Here is a 21,926-nt window from a genome sequence, read left to right as displayed (position 1 = left end):
TCATTTTTGCGTACGCATGGTCAAAGGAAGTTCCGAATTTGTTTCGCAGAGTAAGAACAAATTTAGGTACGAGCATTTTGATGAATCCCATATTCGTGCTTCAAATGTTCGTGCGTACGGTTTAAGCACAGCTTTTGCACTGTTAGCAAATGACGCCCATTGTCATCTTTGAACTTTATCCTTAGAAAATGTGTGGCTAAGAAAGGTTGTCTCTATCACTTCTCTTACAGGAGCAAGAACAAGCAGAGGAACTGCCTGGATCTACAACAGATGTGTCGTATCTACAACTGGTTAAACATTACTCTATAGAAAACATAGCTTGGTGTGCAGCAAACCACAGAATGTATCAATAACTCGAACATCTACCAAAAGTCTGAACTTATTAAGAAACAGCTCAGTTGAGCAAGTACCGAGGATATTGTAATGTTTCAGGCAGTCATTAATAATTAGATTCATGTAATCTTTGATCTACACAGAAATTGACTCAGTGACACCAATTAAATACATCCATAACTCCCATTGCAAAAATACCTAGTAACAGTTACTCCTCTCCCACAATGAGGCTACTGAAACGATGCAGATTTCTACTGCTCCTGAAGCTCACCATTGCACTGGGATCACTATGGATACTCTCCCTACTAACCTGCAGTGAACCAGGCTTGAATCCCAGCTCAGTTCTCAGGTACAGCTGGTTGGAGTATACAGACTCTGATGACAGCCCAGAGAAAGTGTGTAACTGCTCAGCTATCCTGCAGGGAGAGAGGGAGGCACTGGAGCAGGCCAAATTACTGACCATCAACAAAGACTTCCACAAGATGGTTCACATCCCAGATGAACATTACATGAATGCAACCGAAGACTGCAGGTGTGTTGCTTTTAAACTACAGATTTTAGACGTTTTACTTTGCCAATATTTGAATATTGAATTTCACTTAGATCACTGAAAGTTCTTTGTTTAATATTGTTTATTTACAGTGCATTCAAATTAAGAAGAAAATACTTAACATCTCCGTTGAGCCAGGAAGAAGAGGACTTCCCCCTGGCATACTCTATGGTTGTGCATCATAAGGTATTCAGGTTATAAAGCCTGAATTTGAATTAAAATAAACTTTAAAAGTGGAGTAAACAATTTATTTAAAAGTCATCAATCAAAGGAGCTCTTCACCACCGCTTGTGAATTTCAGTTATGTTCAAGTACATAAAAAGGATACATTATTAATATATTATTGTATATGCTCTTAGGTGCAGAACTTTGAGCGCCTGCTGCGAGCCATCTACGCACCTCAAAATATATATTGTGTCCATGTGGACAAAAAGGCAGACTCCTCTGTCTTATTTGCCATCTGGGCAATTACTGACTGCTTCCCGAACGTCTTCTTGGTCAGTCAGCCTGTTGATGTGGTCTATGCGGCCTGGTCACGTGTCCAGGCTGACCTTAACTGTATGGCGGATCTCTATAACAGCAGCACACAATGGAAATACATCATCAACCTTTGTGGCCAAGATTTCCCTCTGAAAACCAACTTGGAGATTGTAAGGACACTGCGTTCACTGAGGGGCGGGAACAGCTTAGAGTCAGAAGAAATGCCTGCAGGAAAGGTGTGGAGAGTGAGAAATGCACACAAAGTAATAGATGGAAGAATCCAGGTACCTATTTTGAATAACATATATTTATAAAGTTAACAATAGAACTTACTGGTCATCACTTTAACATTAATTCACAATTTTTACTCCCTCAGGATACAGGGAAGGCAAATGAGCCTCCTCCCTTCAACATCACCATAATGTCTGGAAATGCCTACTTTGTGGTTAGCCGGGGCTTCATCCGCAGTGTGTTGGAGGACCGCCGAGTGCTGGCACTGATGGAGTGGGCCAAAGACACCTACAGTCCTGATGAAATGTTCTGGGCAACCATTCAGAGAATGCCCGGAGTTCCTGGCTCAACACGGTCCCACAGGAAATATGACATGTCAGACGCTAATGCCATCGCTCGCCTGGTGAAGTGGCAGTGGCACGAGGGGTCGCAGGATTCACCAGACGCGGTGTACCCAGAGTGTCAAGGCAGCCATGTCAGGGCAATATGCGTAAATGCTGCTGGAGACTTAAAGTGGATGCTCAAGCAGCATCACCTCTTTGCCAACAAGTTTGACATAGACACAGAGCCCGTTGCTGTCTACTGTTTGGAGAAATATCTAAGAAAAAGGGCACTGTCTGGTCTACAATAGATATATTGGAGGTTCACAGCAACCGAGAAGGGCATTCAATTCAAACCTTTATCAATACAGGGAAAGGTCATGTAGCAGCATGTGATCTCACTTCAAGATGTATTTTAAATTTATTTATAATTCTAGAGTGATGAACACAAATTAAATGTTTCATCAGTGGCATTATATATTATTCAGTCGTATTACTGCTATTTGAGCAGTTTATCAGTGTAACAATTAAAATAATCAACTCAAAAGCCAAAAAGAAAAATCCTGTAGTGGCAGTCTGCATATGGGAAGAAATTAGACATTTCCCAGTGGCCTGATGGATGCTCCGGCTTTCCTTGACCAGCGATAATATAGCAACCAGGACCACCAACGTAACCACGTCTCTCTGCGATGCACAGAGCAGCCAAAGATAATAATATAATAATAGTAATTGTGAACAGGGAGCTTTCGCCCCCATTTTCACTAGGCGCTGTCTCCCTTTTTTGACATTTGATTATAATTCAAATTTTGATTATCAATTCGATTATGTAGATAATCTGGTTTTGAGTTGTGTGTTGAATTATTTTACAGCATGTACGTGTTGACAGTTGATTTTGTTATGTCCATCATGTTGCTCTGTTTGATTGTTGTTTTTCCAGATCTGTGAATGGGCTCAGATCAGCAGGTTGATCAGGGAGAGGTGTGTAGGATAAGGTCTCTGAGAAAGGAGGGGCTGGAGTTGACAGACAATGGATGACGGGTGCTGCATTAGAAGACATTTCAGTCAACCTATTGCATTTATCTGCTGAACTTTTGCAGACAGGTTGAATTGATAGGTCAGCAGTAAACCAGTGTCCAAACGTGGTCTTGTCCTGAGTGTGGTTTCTCTTTGTCTTTCTGTTTAGCTCACCTTATACTTACCAGCACAGATTGTTTGTTCCAGGCATTTGAGGCATTCAACTTTTTGTGAATTGATTGAAGCTTGGCCTCTCCATTTCATCAAGGGTAGTGCTAATCCTACAGCAGCTCATTATAAATTTATATAAAAGAGAGCTTGCAACTCAGCGTTCATGAGTTCAGTAAAGGCATCTTCTATTTCAACATCGCACTGCCCCCTTGTGTGAAGCCTTGACAGAAGAGTGGACTCTGTTAATCCAGCAACTTCCTGCTTGTTATTGTACAATGATGTGTGGGGTTGTAATGTTTGCACATCCATATGTGCTTGAGCCACGTAGTAAAACTTTACCTTCAGAAAAATCACTGAGTTAGAGCAAAGTTCAAGTGTGATTGCTAAGCTTTGTTAACCAGCAGACTCTACTTCAGCTCTTAAATCCTGTTGATGAAGCTTCTTTCCAACAATGCAGTTTTCCAGCAATATTTTATTCTAAAAAATGCATTATACCTCAGTTTGGGATCTGAGTTATAATGCAGATTATTTGCAATTTTAGAAAGTAAAATAAAATAAATTCTTGTGACATTTTAAGCATCTTTCAGGCATTTTTACACTTAAAACAAGTCTGAGGTTAATTCCTGTGTCATCCATTCTTTGATTTGAGTCATGGATACATGGTTTCATTTTGCCAAGCACACACAGGACGTTTTGCTTCCTACTATTGGGTAGACCAGAACAATTGCATCCAACCGGTCTGATCACATAACTTTAGGGGAGAGGTATAGGATGAAGTCAGAGACATACAACTTTAATCTGATGTGCTGCTGGTAAAGACACAGGTAAGACCTATTTATCTACTCTACTCTTCAGCTCAACCAAAGTAATTGAGCATTAATTCATGAATTCTCTCTGAACTAAGTTCCTACTAAATGACTGTGCTTTCACCTCTCAGATCTGTTTTGATTAATTAAAAAATATAAATGAGTTGTATCATTAACATATATTCAACAATGCATTCTGTTTGCTTTACACTTATTATTGAAAGTGGTCTCAGAGTTTTAGACCCAACTTTTTTTCCCTCAAACACATGGTAATCTATAGGATAAAAAAAAAATAAGAAAATAAAGTTGACAGAGATTAAAGTAAATCTTGTCATAAATTAATAAAGTAAGATGGGTGATATGGTATATGACTATACCTTGAATAAAAGTTTAAACAAACAATTTAGTAGCACTTAAATGGAACTTACTTACAGCACTTTGTAGTTTGGCTTTCTTAAAGAAATTGTACTTTCTTGATTCTTGTTGTTCTGGGTTTGTATCCTCATGGTTGAATGCACTTATATAAGTCGCTTTTGATCGCCGCGGAGTATGTGGGGGTGAAACTCTCACAAGAACTCAAATCAATGCCCTGTCAGATATCAAAACACATTTGGGAGGAAATGATGACATAGGGAGTCATTTTTATTCTTAAATATTGATGAATGAAGAAAAAATTGGGCTCCAGCAGAAGGGCACTTTTCTCATCTAGGGCAAAAGGGGCAGGGCTTGAGCACCACTATGGGTCTATCTGTGCATGTGCCTGCATGTGATTATCAGCACAGTTAGTCAGTCAGTCTCTCTGTCAGTCTCTCTGTCAGTCTCTCTCTCTCTCTCTCTCTCTCTCTCTCTCTCTCTCTCACACAGAAGAAGCCACGCCCTGTTTATCCAGAAACACTAATATGAATTCAGCAGGTTTTTATAGAGATAAATAATAAATACATCTGGTCAATGCATAACAACTTTTTTTTTTTAAATGGAGTTTGATATACTAAGCATTTAGTTAAAAGAGTGTGTTTACATTTTTTAGGACTGAGAGGCCTTCATCATTTTTGCGTATGCATGGTCAAAGGAAGTTCCGAATTTGTTTCGCAGAGTAAGAACAAATTTAGGTACGAGCATTTTGATGAATCCCATATCCGTGCTTCAAATGTTCGTGCGTACGGTTTAAGCACAGCTTTTGCACTGTTAGCAAATGACGCCCATTGTCATCTTTGAACTTTATCCTTAGAAAATGTGTGGCTAAGAAAGGTTGTCTCTATCACTTCTCTTACAGGAGCAAGAACAAGCAGAGGAACTGCCTGGATCTACAACAGATGGGTCGTATCTACAACTGGTTAAACATTACTCTATAGAAAACATAGCTTGGTGTGCAGCAAACCACAGAATGTATCAATAACTGGAACATCTACCAAAAGTCTGAACTTATTAAGAAACAGCTCAGTTGAGCAAGTACCGAGGATATTGTAATGTTTCAGGCAGTCATTAATAATTAGATTCATGTAATCTTTGATCTACACAGAAATTGACTCAGTGACACCAATTAAATACATCCATAACTCCCATTAAAAAAATACCTAGTAACAGTTACTCCTCTCCCGCAATGAGGCTACTGAAACGACGCAGATTTCTACTGCTCCTGAAGCTCACCATTGCACTGGGATCACTATGGATCCTCTCCCTACTAACATGCAGTGAACCAGGCTTGAATCCCAGCTCAGTTCTCAGGTACAGCTGGTTGGAGTATACAGACTCTGATGACAGCCCAGAGAAAGTGTGTAACTGCTCAGCTATCCTGCAGGGAGAGAGGGAGGCACTGGAGCAGGCCATATTACTGACCATCAACAAAGACTTCCACAAGATGGTTCACATCCCTGATGAACATTACATGAATGCAACCGAAGACTGCAGGTGTGTTGCTTGTAAACTACAGATTTTAGACGTTTTACTTTGCCAATATTTGAATATTGAATTTCACTTAGATCACTGAAAGTTCTTTGTTTAATATTGTTTATTTACAGTGCATTCAAATTAAGAAGAAAATACTTAACATCTCCGTTGAGCCAGGAAGAAGAGGACTTCCCCCTGGCATACTCTATGGTTGTGCATCATAAGGTATTCAGATTATAAAGCCTGAATTTTAATTAAAATAAACTTTAAAAGTGGAGTAAACAATTTATTTAAAAGTCATCAATCAAAGGAGCTCTTCACCACCGCTTGTGAATTTCAGTTATGTTCAAGTACACAAAATGGATACATTATTAATATATTATTGTATATGCTCTTAGGTGCAGAACTTTGAGCGCCTGCTGCGAGCCATCTACGCACCTCAAAATATATATTGTGTCCATGTGGACAAAAAGGCAGAATCCTCTGTCCTTTTTGCCATCTGGGCAATTACTGACTGCTTCCCGAACATCTTCTTGGTCAGTCAGCCTGTTGATGTGGTCTATGCGGCCTGGTCACGTGTCCAGGCTGACCTTAACTGTATGGCGGATCTCTATAACAGCAGCACACAATGGAAATACATCATCAACCTTTGTGGCCAAGATTTCCCTCTGAAAACCAACTTGGAGATTGTAAGGACACTGCGTTCACTGAGGGGCGGGAACAGCTTAGAGTCAGAAGAAATGCCTGCAGGAAAGGTGTGGAGAGTGAGAAATGCACACAAAGTAATAGATGGAAGAATCCAGGTACCTATTATGAATAACATATATTTATAAAGTTAACAATAGAACTTACTGGTCATCACTTTAACATTAATTCACAATTTTTACTCCCTCAGGATACAGGGAAGGCAAATGAGCCTCCTCCCTTCAACATCACCATAATGTCTGGAAATGCCTACTTTGTGGTGAGCCGGGGCTTCATCCGCAGTGTGTTGGAGGACCGCCGAGTGCTGGCACTGATGGATTGGGCCAAAGACACCTACAGTCCTGATGAAATGTTCTGGGCAACCATTCAGAGAATGCCCGGAGTTCCTGGCTCAACACGGTCCCACAGGAAATATGACATGTCAGACGCTAATGCCATCGCTCGCCTGGTGAAGTGGCAGTGGCACGAGGGGTCGCAGGATTCACCAGACGCGGTGTACCCAGAGTGTCAAGGCAGCCATGTCAGGGCAATATGCGTAAATGCTGCTGGAGACTTAAAGTGGATGCTCAAGCAGCATCACCTCTTTGCCAACAAGTTTGACATAGACACAGAGCCCGTTGCTGTCTACTGTTTGGAGAAATATCTAAGAAAAAGGGCACTGTCTGGTCTACAATAGATATATTGGAGGTTCACAGCAACCGAGAAGGGCATTCAATTCAAACCTTTATCAATACAGGGAAAGGTCATGTAGCAGCATGTGATCTCACTTCAAGATGTATTTTAAATTTATTTATAATTCTAGAGTGATGAACACAAATTAAATGTTTCATCAGTGGCATTATATATTATTCAGTCGTATTACTGCTATTTGAGCAGTTTATCAGTGTAACAATTAAAATAATCAACTCAAAAGCCAAAAAGAAAAATCCTGTAATGGCAGTCTGCATATGGGAAGAAATTGGACATTTCCCAGTGGCCTGATGGTTGCTCCGGCTTTCCTTGACCAGCGATAATATAGCAACCAGGACCACCAACGTAACCACGTCTCTCTGCGATGCACAGAGCAGCCAAAGATAATAATATGATAATAGTAATTGTGAACAGGGAGCTTTCGCCCCCATTTTCACTAGGCGCTGTCTCCCTTTTTTGACATTTTATTATAATTCAAATTTTGATTATCAATTCAATTATGTAGATAATCTGGTTTTGAGTTGTGTGTTGAATTATTTGACAGCATATACATGTTGACAGTTGATTTTGTTATGTCTGTGATGTTGCTCTGTTTGATTGTTGTTTTTCCAGATCTGTGAATCGGGTCAGATCAGCAGGTCGATCAGGGAGAGGTGTGTAGGATAAGGTCTCTGAGAAAGGAGGGGCTGGAGTTGACAAAGAATGGATGACGGGTGCTGCATTAGAAGACATTTCAGTCGACCTATTGCATTTATCTGCTGAACTTTTGCAGATAGGTTGAATTGATAGGTCAGCAGTAAACCAGGGTCCAAACGTGGTCTAGTGTGGTGTCTCTTTGTCTTTCTGTTCAGCTCACCTTATATTTACCAGCACAGATTGTATGTTCCAGGCTGGTGAGGCTATAAAGCAAGTCAGTAGTGAGGGGGGGGGAGACAGGAGTTGGCAGCTTGGTGAGGCTGCAGATTTTTCTAGTTTGTTTTTCTCTTTTTCTTTCTCTGGTATGATTTAGTTATTTTTTGCATTTCCCAGGAATATTCCTGTCTTTCTGTTGTAGAACCTTGTTTTTAATGAAATGCTAAACATTTTCATCTACTCCTGCTTCTTCAGTATTGCTTTTTTCAAGTTTTCAGTGCCAAATAGCACCCTCCACCCCTATCTGGGGGTTACAGCTCTACACTAATATTATAACAGTACACAATAACATACCTTGAAAACATTGTAATTTGTCGAACGTTCCTCCTTGAAGAAAATAATTACCAAGTTTATAACTAGTCTGGTAACAGTTACATCTACAATTAGGTTTAGTCTGCACAGTTAAAAGACTGGCGTATTGTGTAGATAAGGTGGCTTGGGATGGAGTAAAATTCCCGGCTACAATTATTGTCCCAGTTTGCTCGCGCTGGTAAAACTTTCATGTGAAACCTTTTTTTTAAAGACTGATGAGGACGAACAAACCTTTAATGAAACAAATAATTTTACATGTTGTACAACAGATCAACATCTTGCAAGACACAAATATATTTATAAATAAAACAAAGAAAAAATAAAAGTAGACACACACCGACTGTCCCTGTCCAACCATCAGTTAACATAATATTCCCTGATCACTCCCCAAATTGTTTTCACACACACAAACACACACACAGACACACACACACACACACACACACCAGACAAATATGATTAAAATAACATTAGTCAACAGTTCTACATCTGAGTGAGTAATCAAATCAGAGTAATCAGTGAGGATGCAACTGAAGGCATGCAACAAATCAGTGCAGCTATGGGAACTGCCTTTATGACATCCCCAGAATGTTCACAGTGATGTACAATGCTAACAGAATAGCCAATTCGTAGCGTTTATAAGACAAGTTTAGGATGTGATACCTATATAATAAACTATTCAAAAAGCAGCTTTCACTTTCTGTTTCATATCGTTACAAACTGCAGGCTTGAATTGAAATTTGACCAGCGTATCCACACATTTAAAATTCCAATTCAAGCCTGCAGTTTGTAACTGTGGGTCATACATTTGTAAACCTTGAGTGTCTGAAATTAGATTTTCTATTTCCTGCAATGTTACAGTTTATTGACCAAACTACAGTACAGTATAATATGTGTATGTATGTAAAATGTGTATTTGTGAGCAGATTGGCAGTGTTACAACTACTGTTTTGTCGTATTACTGTGTTATTACCAATTCTCTTAGTTATTCCTCCAAAGTGAATTAAAGAAGAATGAAACAGTTTAATAAAAAATGAAGAAACCCCCCCAGAAACTAATAAATTGGGAACACAATCAAGTGCTGTGTAACATACAGTAGTACAGAACAGTGACAGTCACTGTACTTACAGGATTATGTTTAGCACCCAGTGAGAGGAGATAATACCTCCCTCACTGAACAAGCAGTCGCCTGATGTTTTGTACCACTGCTTATTCTTTTCCAGCCTGTTGCTAGTGCCGCGAACGTCATGCTGCAGGGCCGCTCATAGTCAGTCATGCTGTGGTAGAATACAGCACAATGCAGGGAGAAAGTAGCCAGGAGTCAGGTGTCTTGTTTCTGTCAAACGGCCGAGTTCCCCTTCTTGTCGGCTCTGAGCGAGAGAAGACGACAGAAAGAATAGTAGAATCTTTGGCTTTAGAATGAAAATATTTCAAACAAAGGTATAAATATTGCAACTGAACAGTAGTGAGTTTGCTGTGAGTAGGTTGATTACGATCATGTTTTTAGCCGACCATCGATTATGTTTCATTCCACTACATCACACAACAATCTGAGAACCAAACCTCAGAAACTAGGCGAGGATTTACTGACCAGCACATTCCTTTTTAGCTTTGAATTGTTTGGAAAATGTCTCTGTGAGGCGAGCAGACCAGCATGGAGAGTCCATGATAAGGTCTCATTCACCGGTCTCAGGTTGAGGATGAATTGACTTGATAAGTTACTCAGGTCATAGTGATGACACTGTTGTACTGGCAATGAAGAAATGTGTCAAAGCAGAGATGTGAAAACTTCCTTATCTCCGCTCTGTCAGCCAAACTGTTGGCTTGGATAAACATTTTTAACGTGTGAACTTTTTTCTTTTTCTTTCCTTGTCTTAGAGGACTACTTACTTAGCTGCTGATTCCTGCAAATCTGTATCCAATCTGGATTTGCATTGGGTGGAAAGGCAGAGAGCAAAGGTTAGTGAAGGAGTCAAACAAATGACGGGCACGGCCACATTGTCAGTCCACATGCAGTTGCTAGAGATTAGTGCTCTCTCTTGTATTTCCACTGCAGCGCTATCAAGAGTGTTTTTATATCTCACACTAAGGGGGTTGATGTGTGTAGTTTGTGACACATACTCAGTGAAACAAGGCATGATGTTAAACAAATTAGCATGGCCTCTTGCGTAATGAACAGGGATAAAGTTAGAATGAGTCAGACTTCATTTTTTCATCTATTTGCACTGAGGTTTTGTGGGTTTCAGAGAGTTCAACAGATCCCTTTTCCTTCATACACCGGATCCGTTGGAAGGAATCATACATTAAACCCCATGTACCATATTCTGCATGTTGTTAAATCTTCCAGAGACTGTCAGTGTTGTAATGTTTACTTGAGACACCAGTAGTTGTGTACATGACTGTCGTCTCTACAGGAAAATTGTGTTGCAAAAAGTATCAAGGACAGAAGTCCAGTCTGTGCTGGTGGTCTCACTGGTTTCACTGGGATAAAGGACACATTTGCGGAGGCATTTCTTTGAGCCGTCAAAGATGGGACAGACTAGTCGTGCTGCTGTGACCCAATATGACTGCAAATTTAGTCGTTTAACAATGCAGATCCTGAATTGAGACACAGCTGCTGTGTAGGATTGGAAAAAACTATTATTTTATCTCACTAAAGGCTGAGATGCAGATCTAATACTAAACCCCTTATTCTTCTCAATTGTTACAAAGTCCAGTCTGTGCTGGTGGTCTCTTCAGTCCCTTTACAATAATAGTTGTTAATGTTTTCTAGTTTGTCTGTCCCACTATACATTTCCTCTAAATTCCTTAGCAGTGAAATATCTGTGGTTAGGAGTGACTATGTGTTTAGTGCAAGCCTCCTCAGGTTATAGATGATTTTTATTATGGTGTCACAGATGAGGGGTGAGATGAAAGAGTTTACACAGGAATCCATAACACAAACAGAAAATCAGTGTCCGGCTTTCTTTGTGTTGGGTAGGGAGGCAGCCTGAGGTCAGTAGAAGGTTAGTCCCAGTTTATGAAAATTAACAGCAGCTTTGAGAAAAAAATTCTGAAAGACTTTTAGACAACATAGTGATCAATGCCGAATTACCTCTTGCGTGCGAACCATTGTTTACCACTCTCCTCGTCATACCTTTGGGCGGAGTGAAAGATGTATAAACATGCCAATGCAAATTTGGCACTTGGAATAAAATATTGCATTATGTTTGTTTACTGTTTGTTTAGTGTAGTTTTTGACTAAGGTTATAGATCGTATGCACACCTTGGCCATTAACCTCTGACATCATGCTCAGGGTGGGAAGATCAAATGCTTTTATGAAAAGAATCATAATGTGTTGCTGTGATCCAGGTTTATAAGTCAGGTAAACACAGATAAACTGACACTGCATTTCACTGCTTCCTAAATTATCAGCAACTGAAAAGACTAAATCTAGAGGGACAGAGGGCCCTGTTAGACAGAAGCTAACTTTGGCAACCACTTTCTAACTCACATCAATAATAATACTGTTACCTGATATAGTGGAAAAGATTTTTTAATCCGGAAATATCAATGCGCCTCTGGGACAAATTCATACAAGACTAAAATGCACTTGATTCAAGCCTGTAATCTAATGCTAATGCTAAGTCCAGTGGTAAAGTGTTGAAACAAACCTTTGTGTTGGTGTAAACTGAGCATTACACAAACATATATCACACAAATCTTATCGGCTTCACACAAGTGTATTATTAGTGGCCCAGGAAAGTGCGGGGCCTGCAGCTGTTTTAAAAGGTTGGCTTTATAGTAAAAGCATAGGGCTTGTTTTATATTGAACTGTAGGCTTGTACAGTGCTTTTATTTTGAAAAGTTATAATTTGGGTCTGAAGATTGTGTTGAATGCTTTAGGCGTCTGAAATAGCGCAAACGTAATGTATGAAAAATAAAACCGTGGTTAAGTAAATCATTTCAACCTATATTCAAGCCACTGTGTAGGTGGCTGGGAGAGCACCTTCACTAGCACCAGAGGATCAATCAGGTGCAGGTGGGAGCTGTTAGCTGATACGTCCTCTGGTTTAAAGGCAGCGGCTGAGCTGCCTGACGGGAGACACAAGAGACAGAGACACGAGGGACAGAGACACGAGAGACACTGAGCTGCAAAGCTGACGGGCCAGCAGGAAGTGCTGTGTGCTTTGAGTTTGAGAGTTTATAAGTTTCTGTTTTGAGTTAATGAAAATGCTGAAAAGCGACATCTTTGTCCTTGGCTGTGTGTGGGAGAGCCCCCTGGCATTGTCAAATGTGAACAGTAAGGAAACAAATTCAGTTTTGAAAAACTATAAAATCTTCATTACAGATAAAGCAGGTTTATTCTGTTCATAAAAGCATTCCATTCCTAGAGCATTATGTTAGAGGAAAATTGCCATCAATTTTTGGTCTATTAAAAATATGATCACAGCAGAAACTGTAGTATTTGTCATTGACTACAGCCAATACTTTTACGGAAGGAAAGACCAAACACACACAAATATCAAAAATCCAGACAATACATTCATCATATATGCATTTATATGACTTACTTTATACTGTATGTGTTAGGTATGTGTTGGATGAAAAAAAATAAAAATCAACATCCATTAACGGCTGCTGTGAAGAAAGGTTTCTATTGTTCACAAACCGGTAATAACTGCACCCTTAAACTGACCAGACTGGTTTTAGCATTCCTTAAAAACCACCATCAATGACGGTTGACAAGATGTTACCCCACAGTTTCCTGAAACATCTTATCTGAACTCTCATCAATCAAACTGTCAGATGTACTTACTTGATAATGCTGGGTGGAATGTGAACGTACTCGGTTGGGATGATTTCTCCAAGCTCCCGCAGACTATTCACATACTTGATCTTACTGCTGAACTTGGAGCTGTAGAAAAAAAAATTGAAAGGTTTGTTTCACTGCTTACGTGATCTGATTAAAAAACACTTTAATGGGGTATGTTGGTTCCTGGATTTCTAGACTAGTCAAAAATGTATTCTTAGAAATAGTTTGGCCATTAAAGTTTCTGCAATTCAATTTGTAGTGTCAAGTGCTAATAGATTCAAACATGGATATTCTATTAAGAGGGTTTCTTGATTGTTAATCCTGTGCTGAAATGTTTTCAACAGCAGTGTCATTTAAACTTAAAGGACAACAGTGAAACCTGATGAAGGGTCTGGTTATTCCCAGCATACTCCGTATGAACCAGGAAGGATGAACAATGATGAACATCTTGAGGTTTTTCTTTAGTCTGTGGGACAAGAGCAGAGGCAGAGGAGCTGTGAAATGATCAGTAGGAGCTATTTTACACTTGGCCTTTCTCCAAATTGACTATACACCATAAATTTGTGTTAACCACAACAGTATCAGAAAATGATTCCTTCTTTACATTTGCATTGCACTTGTTTGTATGGGTATTACCTCCTGTCTATCATTTGGTAACACTTTTTCATCCAGCTAAAACCGGGCATCCTCCTGCGAGGTGTGGCGCCGTTCAGATAAACAATGATGTAATCCTCTGCCACCATTAGTTCCAATGTACTTATCACATACCTACACACAGACAACAGAAAACAGAGTTAATAGGAGAAAGTCTTCAACCGAAAGTAACATTTCATTTCAAATTCAACTTTCTTGTTAATTGATTGAAGCTTGGCCTCTCCTTTTCATTTATGGTAGTACTAATCCTACAGCAGGTCATGATAAATTCATATAAAAGAGAGCTTGCAACTCAGCACTCAAGAGTTCAGTAAAGGCATCTTCTATTTCAACACTGCACTGCCCCCTTGTGGGAAGCCTTGACAGAAGAGTGGACTCTGTTAATTGTAGAATGATGTGAGGGGTTGTAATGTTTGCACGTCCACATGTGCTTGAGCCATGTAGTAAAACTTTACTTACAGAAAAAGGTTTTCCATGACATAACTGTAATTGTCACAGTCGCTGTCTGGAAGGAAACATGCTGCGAACACAATGATGGCATTCTGTTCCGCGTAATAACCTGAAAACAAGAAACACAGGACAATCAAAGTGGGCTCTCACATGCAGTGCACATAGAACTGTGATTGACAGATAGACAGAAAACATTTAGTGTCGGATAAGATGCTTTAATTGCTGTGCATTTTACTTTGAGGCTCAAATTATTGTGTCTCAGAAATATATATTGTTTTCCATTGTATCATGTAAGATACAATGGAAAGAGGTTGAATGCCTCTAGATTTAAACAATCTATTGTCTAAACAGCATTAGAGCTTCCCACCCTGAGCGCGACATCAGAGGAAAATGAATAATAAATGTGATCCAATTAACAAGGGCGCATCTAATATTAACATGGGTCTCATTTTTAGTGCAACAGCTTACAGGTACTTGTTATAGCTTCCATTTTGATGTCAACATGTCGATTGCTTTTAGGTGCATTTATTTTATGTAATAAGCCAAGGGATGGTCCATCACTCTTATAATGCTATGAACCAGTCTTTGACTGTGTAGTGTCTATAAGATTTGTTTTGAGTTGATGGACATTCAAATTTCTAGGCTCATTTAAATCAGTTCAATCATTAAGCACAATCTGTATTGGTTTGACAGTGGCTGAGTGACAAAAACAAGTTAGAAGATATAATATTTAATGTGGAGAAGTGAGAATAAAGACATCAACAGAGATTAAAAGATCCAAAGTTATGAGACACATAGTCCTGGTGAAATTATGGATTTTAGCTTTTGTGGTAGCACGCCTACCTCCATGAGAAATGACTCTTTTGTACAGCTCGATGCTTTTCATATCAATGCGATGCTCCTGCTCTCCAATCACCACGCTCCTCCACAGTCGGCTTTCCCTGCTCCCCTCGGCTGAACTGTGCCCTGCGGTGACGTAACTTGAAGCTACTCCTGCAGCCAGATTAGACTCTTCTGAGTCCCCTGTTTGTGACATGGGTGATACATAGAGATAAAGATATGACCAGTCATGTATAAGTTGTATAGGCTTTACAAGACGACAGGGCACAAACAAAAGGAAATCCTGAGCTAAATCAGATTGATGAAAACGATGGATGCTGCCACATACATACTGTAAAAGAGAAGAGTCTGTCATCTCCTGTGTGCATTTAGACGTATTCATACTGTATCTTCAGGCGTCTGTCTCACCATGTCTGGTCATCTCCAGTGATTCTGCCTCGTCAGGGGTGTCCAGCTCATCAATGTTGATGTCCAGGTCGTCTCCAGTATCCAAGGCCTCGTCCTCTGTGTCCAGAGCGTCCTCTGAGAGAAGGGACCCCTCACTGTGGTCCAGCGACACGTTCAATGGCGGCGCGGCCAACTTTCGCCTTTGATTAGAGCTGCCTGACACATCTGCCGAGGAGGCTGGGTCTGCTCAGAGAGAGATGGCGTCATTTTCTTTCTCTTTTTATAAATATCTTATTCTTTTGTAGAGAAAGGTTGCAGATCTACGGCCTTGATCATCATATATGCATGCATTACATGATGCTACCTAACTTACATCAGTACCTATGTTTTTGTAAATTGATGAGCAATAATAAGTAAGTAATAAGTATTTAGTTGAGTACACCAACTGCATTTCTCTTTATGATACGCATTTGTCAATTAATCCAAGTATTCTTCCTAAAAGATGTTAAATATCACTTTTAGACAACTTAAATATGACTCAAACAAGTTCAAACTGTTTTTTTAATCTCCCCCCCAAACATTAAATATTGCTATTCATCTTAAAATTAGACTGTTGAGCCTTAACATCTAATCTTTTACTAATAGGGTGCAACAAATATCACCAGCACTATAATTGCACAGTGAATAACTGAGGCAATTTACAGTAGGTGTAGTTTATCTTGCGATATATTTACCTTCTCCTTTATCCAGCTCCTCAGCAGCTTCCTCACTGGAAGCCATCTTCATCATCATCCCTGTTGCCCCGTCCCTCTGTGGGGAGTGTCTGCTCAGAGGCACAGAGAGGCAATAATGAGCCACAATATAGATCACCATTGCTATCACCACTGCCACCATAGGCACAGCTACACATAGTATTGGGCCAAACAAGCCAAAGAAAATCATCGACAGAAAACCTCACTTTTCCCATGACATTGAATGAGGGAGAAAGTTTAATTTTAAAATATGTTCATCTCACAGCAGATACAAAAGATTACAGAAGTGACAAAGCAGACGGACAGACAGCGACTCACTGCTTCTTTCCCAGGCTGCACGTGTGGGCTGAGGAAACAATACTGAGCTGTGTTGCTGCCTCCCCCTACCAAAGCCCCTTTTAACAGACTCTGATTAGCATAAGGCCCGCTAACAATAGAGGCAGGGCAGAGAATCCAGCACAAATGCTTATAAATATGAGGAAACACACGCGCACACACACACACACACATACACACACACACACACACACACACACACACACACACACACACACAAAGGGTGTGTTTCATCTTTTAAAAAATCTCAGGATACCTACCTTCCTCTCACTCTGTTTTCTCCCAGCACGAGTGACTGAACCACTCTTTCCACTATCAAGTCACATGACTACTTCATTATGGAAAGTGTGATGTGTGCAAACACACACACACACACACACACACACACACAGAGTAAAACACAGTGGAAGGTTGTGTATCTCAAAGAGGGGCTGTGGTCATCTGAAGTACAAAGTGGGGAAAAACACCATGATGAATATGCTAATGAGGAACAATTCAACTTTTTGTTTCTCATGTATAATATTACCGCTCACTGAATAGTGATTCCCGAACTACACTTTAGATTTCACTTATGATTGAGACAAAACCAATCTAGTATCAAACATTCCCTCAATATTAAAGATGAGATATTCAGACTTTTAGATTCTAATATATGTCGACAAATTAAATAATGCAACTCACTGGGATCTTTCGTTAAAACTGATAAATTACCATGTCTTTACAGGTCTATGTCTAGGTCTATTTTTTTTTTTTTTTTGTGGTTTTGTTTGTGGACACTTTGTTTAAGACTTATCCTGTGTTTCTTTTCAAGTTCTGTATATTCCTGTTTTTATTTTGAAACTTTTTTCCTCGTGCGGTTCTAACTTGACTTCCTGTCTATGTCCTGTTTACTGCCTCCCTGTTCTTGCCTGTACCTGTTCCTCATGTTTCCCCTGTGTCTAATTAGAAATAGATACACCCCTGCTTCTTCAATCCTTTAATATGATGCAGTGAAGAATTACACGATATGTAAAAATTATATATGACTGATTTCACTTTTAATTAACAACTGTTTTTAGAAAAGCTTTTTCCTCAAATTTGGCATTTGCTGATACCAGTGGAGGAAATAATGAAATCTTAGACAGTATTATTTAAGTGTTACACTGTGCTACCGAACCTTGAACTTTCTGAAAGTCCAACTTAAATCTGTATTAGTTAAAGCTCACCTTGACAGTAGAGAGTGAACGTATCCCTCCGGCACGTACCGTGCATGATCTTCCCTCTCGGGTTGGACGTCTGATTGGTAGAATGGCTGTTCTTCCAACTGGTATTGAGCATGGTCCATCTCATAATGACATTGGCCATCACTTTGATATTGAGGGCACTGAAGTTGAGAGAAGTCATCTCCATACTGGTTTTTAGCCAAGTAATGAAACTTGGAATCATCCGGGGTGTACTCAGCGCTAACCCCAGCTTTATAGTAGCTCTCAGTCTGGTCAGACCCACATGGAATAGCTGCTGGATCAGTTGTAAACTCAGTGTAGACAGCTGTGGTGTTTAACTGGCTGTTAGATTTGGTTTCTACGCAGGTTGAGTGCATAGTCTGGATTTCAGTTCTTTGGTCAACATGATGGTAGTTGTAGCCATACTGGGTCTGACCCTGAGTCCCATCGTGACTTCCTGTCCACTGATATGCAGCATTTTCATTGGTTGGCTGGGATGACACATCTTGATGTCTTCTTCCAGGGGAATAAGGGCAGAGGGAAAATTCAATGAATTTAGGATTTGTTTATACAAATGGGAATTTTTTGTATCTGTGGAAGCACTTTTTTATTGAGTTGTTTGAGTACTGGTGTGGTCAAAAACCCAACGTTTACCAGATGAGGGTTTCGTTTTTTATCTATTAGCTTAGTGGAGCAGTGTTATTATGAGTGGGCCCTGCCTAGTTAGTTTTGCATGCATGTGCACAAGGGTGATGTTAAGTACATTCCTGCCTTTAATACCCTGATCTAGGAATCACAGCAATGTCTCAGTAAAGACAGGTGGCATGATGGCTGCATTAACAGTTATAATGACCGTTGGAGAGCACTTACCTCTGCCAAGCCTAACTGGCCACTTTATCACTATATAGCTAAAACACATGTATTCGGCACCGGATTTCACCTGTTCATGGGTCTGTCAAAGGTCTCTGCTATGTTTCTAAAGAACACCCTATTCCACAACGTTCTTTTAACACCTAGATATAAATTCACGTTCATAAAAAATTCATACCGTGTAATACTCATCTGCTGTATGAAAGTAGAAGGTCTGCTTGATATACAGCATATTCAAAACAATTACAACAACAAGATCCAAATATGTTACATACTCTTTACCAATGTTTAGTTTAAGCCGCAAGGACAAACTTTTCTTCTCTGATACACTAGATATTAACAAAGCACAAGCACACACACAGGTTTGCATGCAGACACTCACACCAACACCTTGTAAGAGAGCTAGGGGAGCTGTGTTCATTAGCTGTGGTGGGGCTCCAGCTGTAATGAGGCAGGTAATGCATATTCAATGAGGCATAAACAGATTTATAAACACACACAGAGAGGTGTGGATGGAAGCTTGCTGTTGAACATATGAAACACACACTCACACACACAAACTTATTTCCTCAGGAGGGCCTCTAGCTTCATTCCAACAGTCTGTTCAGCAATTCTAATATTCCTCTGACACACAGACTTGATTGAGAAAACTGCAGAAACTCAAAACCCCAGCAGAGAACTGTGTGTGTGTGTGTGTGTGTGTGTGTGTGTGTGTGTGTGTGTGTGTGTGTGTGTGTGTGTGTGTGCGTGTGTGTGTGTGTGCGTGGGACAGGCATACGTGTGCACAGGCCTGTTCATTCACTAATTCTGAGAACACAAAAAACGTTGTAAAGAAAAAAACGAATGCTGGAACTTTAGCATGTTTAACTGTGGCCTATCAGCACAAGCAAAACAGCCTTCACTCACAGTATATTGGGCTGGAGGCAGAACGTTTTAAAATCAAACCAAAAGTATCTGCAAAGAAATAAATACTATTCACTATATTTACAGTAAACTAGTCTATGAGAAATGTAATTGTACTTTGGGTTGACAAACCTTTTAAGAGAAGAGCTTGGTGTAATTTTCTTGTCTTTTTATACAAATATATAAAAACATTTATATGTTATTAATTTTTACGTATTTGAACTAGGGCAGTAAAGCATTCATTTGAATGTGGCAGGGTTAAGTTCATGTTCGAACTGGAATGACCCGTTAAAAAATTGAAAAAATTGTCTTGAGGCGCATTAGTCAGTCTAAAGTAGTTTGCTTCTTGATCCTGAGTCGCTAGAATAAACCATTTCGGCATGTGTTTAAAACATAATGACAGGCTTACATTTATGATGCCTATCTTCTGGACTCTCAGACAGGCTCAGGGATTCCTCCAGATGTTTATCTTATTTGTTCTCTCCCTATTTGGGATGATCTTTGACATAGGGAATTATCTCTGACCAGCTAATGGATGGGTGTAGAAGGAATGTTCTTAACCAATGTGTCTTCATCTTCAGACACAAAAACATGCCCTTCTTTAGTCAGAAATCCCATTGGGAACGTAATTTACCTGAAGTCATGAGCGGAACCGACCTCACTATATAAATGTGTGTAAGACCCCGGCAAGATAGATTTCACTATTGGCTTGTGTGTCTCCGGGTATCTAGATGCCCGTCCCGACCTGTAATTTACTGTAATAAACTTTGTTATACTGAAAGTACTGGGTCTGCGGATTCCTTCCTTCATCATCAACAACTTCAACAACAACATCGACCTCCTGGCGATATAGAATATACCATAATCCAACAGAGGGTGCTCACTATCAGGTTGACCTGCCCTCCTGACCAATCAGTAAAGTAAGACATGTCCTGCTGTTTAGTTGAGAAAACTGAGGACACTAGCCAGCAAAGCTACTTCATGCAGACAATCCCATCAGCAAAGTATCAGAGTAGCAGCGTGTTGAAGTGGAAGAGGCAGATGAGAGTGTGAAGTATTCAAACTCATCTGACATGTGGGGTATTCCAATTGAATTAATTGAGTGTCATTTTATGATGGAACTTGAGTTATGGAAAAAGTCATAGCCTTAAATTGAAATTGTTATAAATGTGAAGTAGAGTAGCATAGAGCTTAGGACAAAACATATGAGTTGAGCAGTGTTGCTTACCTTAAAACAAGTGAGTAGCCATCTTGAGATGCTTCGTGGCTTCCAGTCTGTTGGTCAGATAAACATTCATCATGATCAACAGTCCTTACAGGTTGTCCATTATAGCAATCCCCCGTGTCCTGAAGCAACCTGCCCTGCTTCATCTCAAGTGTTTGAAAATTAGTTTGTTGAAACAATGAACCTCTGCTCAGCTCTTCAGTGAAACTTAACAAATCACAAGATTCTAACTGTTGTCTGTCTTCCCTCTCATCCTGTACTTCTGGAGTGCATTTGGTCAGGGTAGTGTGGTCCATATCTGCTTCCTCCTCCTGCTCTTCCTCATCATTCTCTTCTTCCATCAAATCTCCAGAAAATGGTAATCCAAGTCCTCTGTCAGTAGAAATCCCAAATTCACTAAATGGGGTACTAGCTAAAGAGCTGGGATGGGACACTGAGCTGTTGCTAAGTACAGGCGATTGTATTTCAGATGGTGCTTGCGGTATGCCCTGTCTCACTAACTGACCCCCCCAGTCTTGAAAATCTCCCAAAGAGGGTGGACATAGTGGAGGTGCAGAGGGCGACTGTCCACCCTCATCGGAATCTTCCATTGAGATCTGTGAGTGGACATAAACTTCTTCCCTGGCTTTCAGGAAGTTATCTGACGGATATCTCAATGAGGGAGACACACTTCTGGCCACGCTGCTTGACTTTTCGTCATAGTTTCCTTCTCCTACCTGTGTTTGACTGCAGCCTTTTGGGCTTGAATGAGACTGATGAAAAGCTTCTGAGATAACTTTTGATTGGCTGGGACTTTCTGACACCATGTGATGCTCAGTCGTATTATCAAGATCGTGATTAGTGGGTAAGGCAGCTTGAATTTGCTCCATATGTGTGTTTTGACTTTGCCTTCTTTGTTCCGTCTTCTCCTGATGCTCCCTATGTGCACCTTGGACCTGGGTTTGCAGCACTGTGGCAGCATGGAAAAGCGTGCTAAATGTCTCCATGAACTTCCCTGTTCCTTTGGTTTGCTTGTCTCCCTGTTTAGGCCTGTCATGCCACTCTCTCTCCGCTTCTTTTACTGTGCCTGACACAACGATGTATTCCATTTCTAGGCCTGA

At 40.2% G+C, this 21,926-nt stretch overlaps 3 protein-coding genes across 5 annotated transcripts in view; 2 read left to right on the top strand and 1 right to left on the bottom strand.

The window, feature by feature from the left end:
• The first annotated feature begins 188 nt into the window (after positions 1 to 188).
• LOC133944344 (beta-1,3-galactosyl-O-glycosyl-glycoprotein beta-1,6-N-acetylglucosaminyltransferase-like) lies at positions 189 to 4,049 on the top strand. Of its 2 annotated transcripts, XM_062381949.1 has the most exons (5): positions 558 to 682; positions 756 to 865; positions 976 to 1,069; positions 1,243 to 1,647; positions 1,740 to 2,519. In XM_062381949.1, the coding sequence occupies exons 2-5, from the start codon at positions 816 to 818 to the stop codon at positions 2,223 to 2,225; spliced, it is 1,035 nt and encodes a 344-aa protein (XP_062237933.1). In that variant the 5' UTR covers positions 558 to 682; positions 756 to 815; the 3' UTR covers positions 2,226 to 2,519. The 2 variants fall into 2 exon arrangements, with proteins under 2 accessions (XP_062237932.1, XP_062237933.1); XM_062381948.1 differs by having other exon boundaries at positions 189 to 865; positions 1,740 to 4,049.
• Positions 4,050 to 5,177: 1,128 nt separating this feature from the next.
• LOC133944370 (beta-1,3-galactosyl-O-glycosyl-glycoprotein beta-1,6-N-acetylglucosaminyltransferase-like) lies at positions 5,178 to 8,776 on the top strand. Of its 2 annotated transcripts, XM_062381951.1 has the most exons (5): positions 5,496 to 5,630; positions 5,704 to 5,813; positions 5,924 to 6,017; positions 6,191 to 6,595; positions 6,688 to 8,774. In XM_062381951.1, the coding sequence occupies exons 2-5, from the start codon at positions 5,764 to 5,766 to the stop codon at positions 7,171 to 7,173; spliced, it is 1,035 nt and encodes a 344-aa protein (XP_062237935.1). In that variant the 5' UTR covers positions 5,496 to 5,630; positions 5,704 to 5,763; the 3' UTR covers positions 7,174 to 8,774. The 2 variants fall into 2 exon arrangements, with proteins under 2 accessions (XP_062237934.1, XP_062237935.1); XM_062381950.1 differs by having other exon boundaries at positions 5,178 to 5,813; positions 6,688 to 8,776.
• Positions 8,777 to 8,791: 15 nt separating this feature from the next.
• The window catches only part of LOC133933734 (protein prune homolog 2-like), a 16,435-nt gene continuing 3,300 nt past the window's right edge, over positions 8,792 to 21,926 (bottom strand). Inside the window, exons 4-15 of the mRNA XM_062380930.1 lie at positions 20,830 to 20,876; positions 17,832 to 18,344; positions 16,273 to 16,361; positions 15,560 to 15,781; positions 15,155 to 15,334; positions 14,321 to 14,420; positions 13,844 to 13,975; positions 13,587 to 13,673; positions 13,211 to 13,309; positions 11,506 to 11,547; positions 10,302 to 10,334; positions 8,792 to 9,781 (exon numbers count right to left, since the gene is read on the bottom strand). Coding sequence (XP_062236914.1) covers positions 9,751 to 9,781; positions 10,302 to 10,334; positions 11,506 to 11,547; positions 13,211 to 13,309; positions 13,587 to 13,673; positions 13,844 to 13,975; positions 14,321 to 14,420; positions 15,155 to 15,334; positions 15,560 to 15,781; positions 16,273 to 16,361; positions 17,832 to 18,344; positions 20,830 to 20,876 — 1,575 coding nt within the window. The 3' untranslated portion in view covers positions 8,792 to 9,750. The remainder of the gene's footprint in view (positions 9,782 to 10,301; positions 10,335 to 11,505; positions 11,548 to 13,210; positions 13,310 to 13,586; positions 13,674 to 13,843; positions 13,976 to 14,320; positions 14,421 to 15,154; positions 15,335 to 15,559; positions 15,782 to 16,272; positions 16,362 to 17,831; positions 18,345 to 20,829; positions 20,877 to 21,926) is intronic.

Source organism: Platichthys flesus, chromosome 3 (genome assembly GCF_949316205.1).
Source record: "Platichthys flesus chromosome 3, fPlaFle2.1, whole genome shotgun sequence".
Taxonomy (NCBI): Eukaryota; Metazoa; Chordata; class Actinopteri; order Pleuronectiformes; family Pleuronectidae; genus Platichthys; species Platichthys flesus.
The sequence above is the reverse complement of the archived record's forward strand: the minus strand, read 5'-3'. Positions and strand labels throughout refer to the sequence as shown.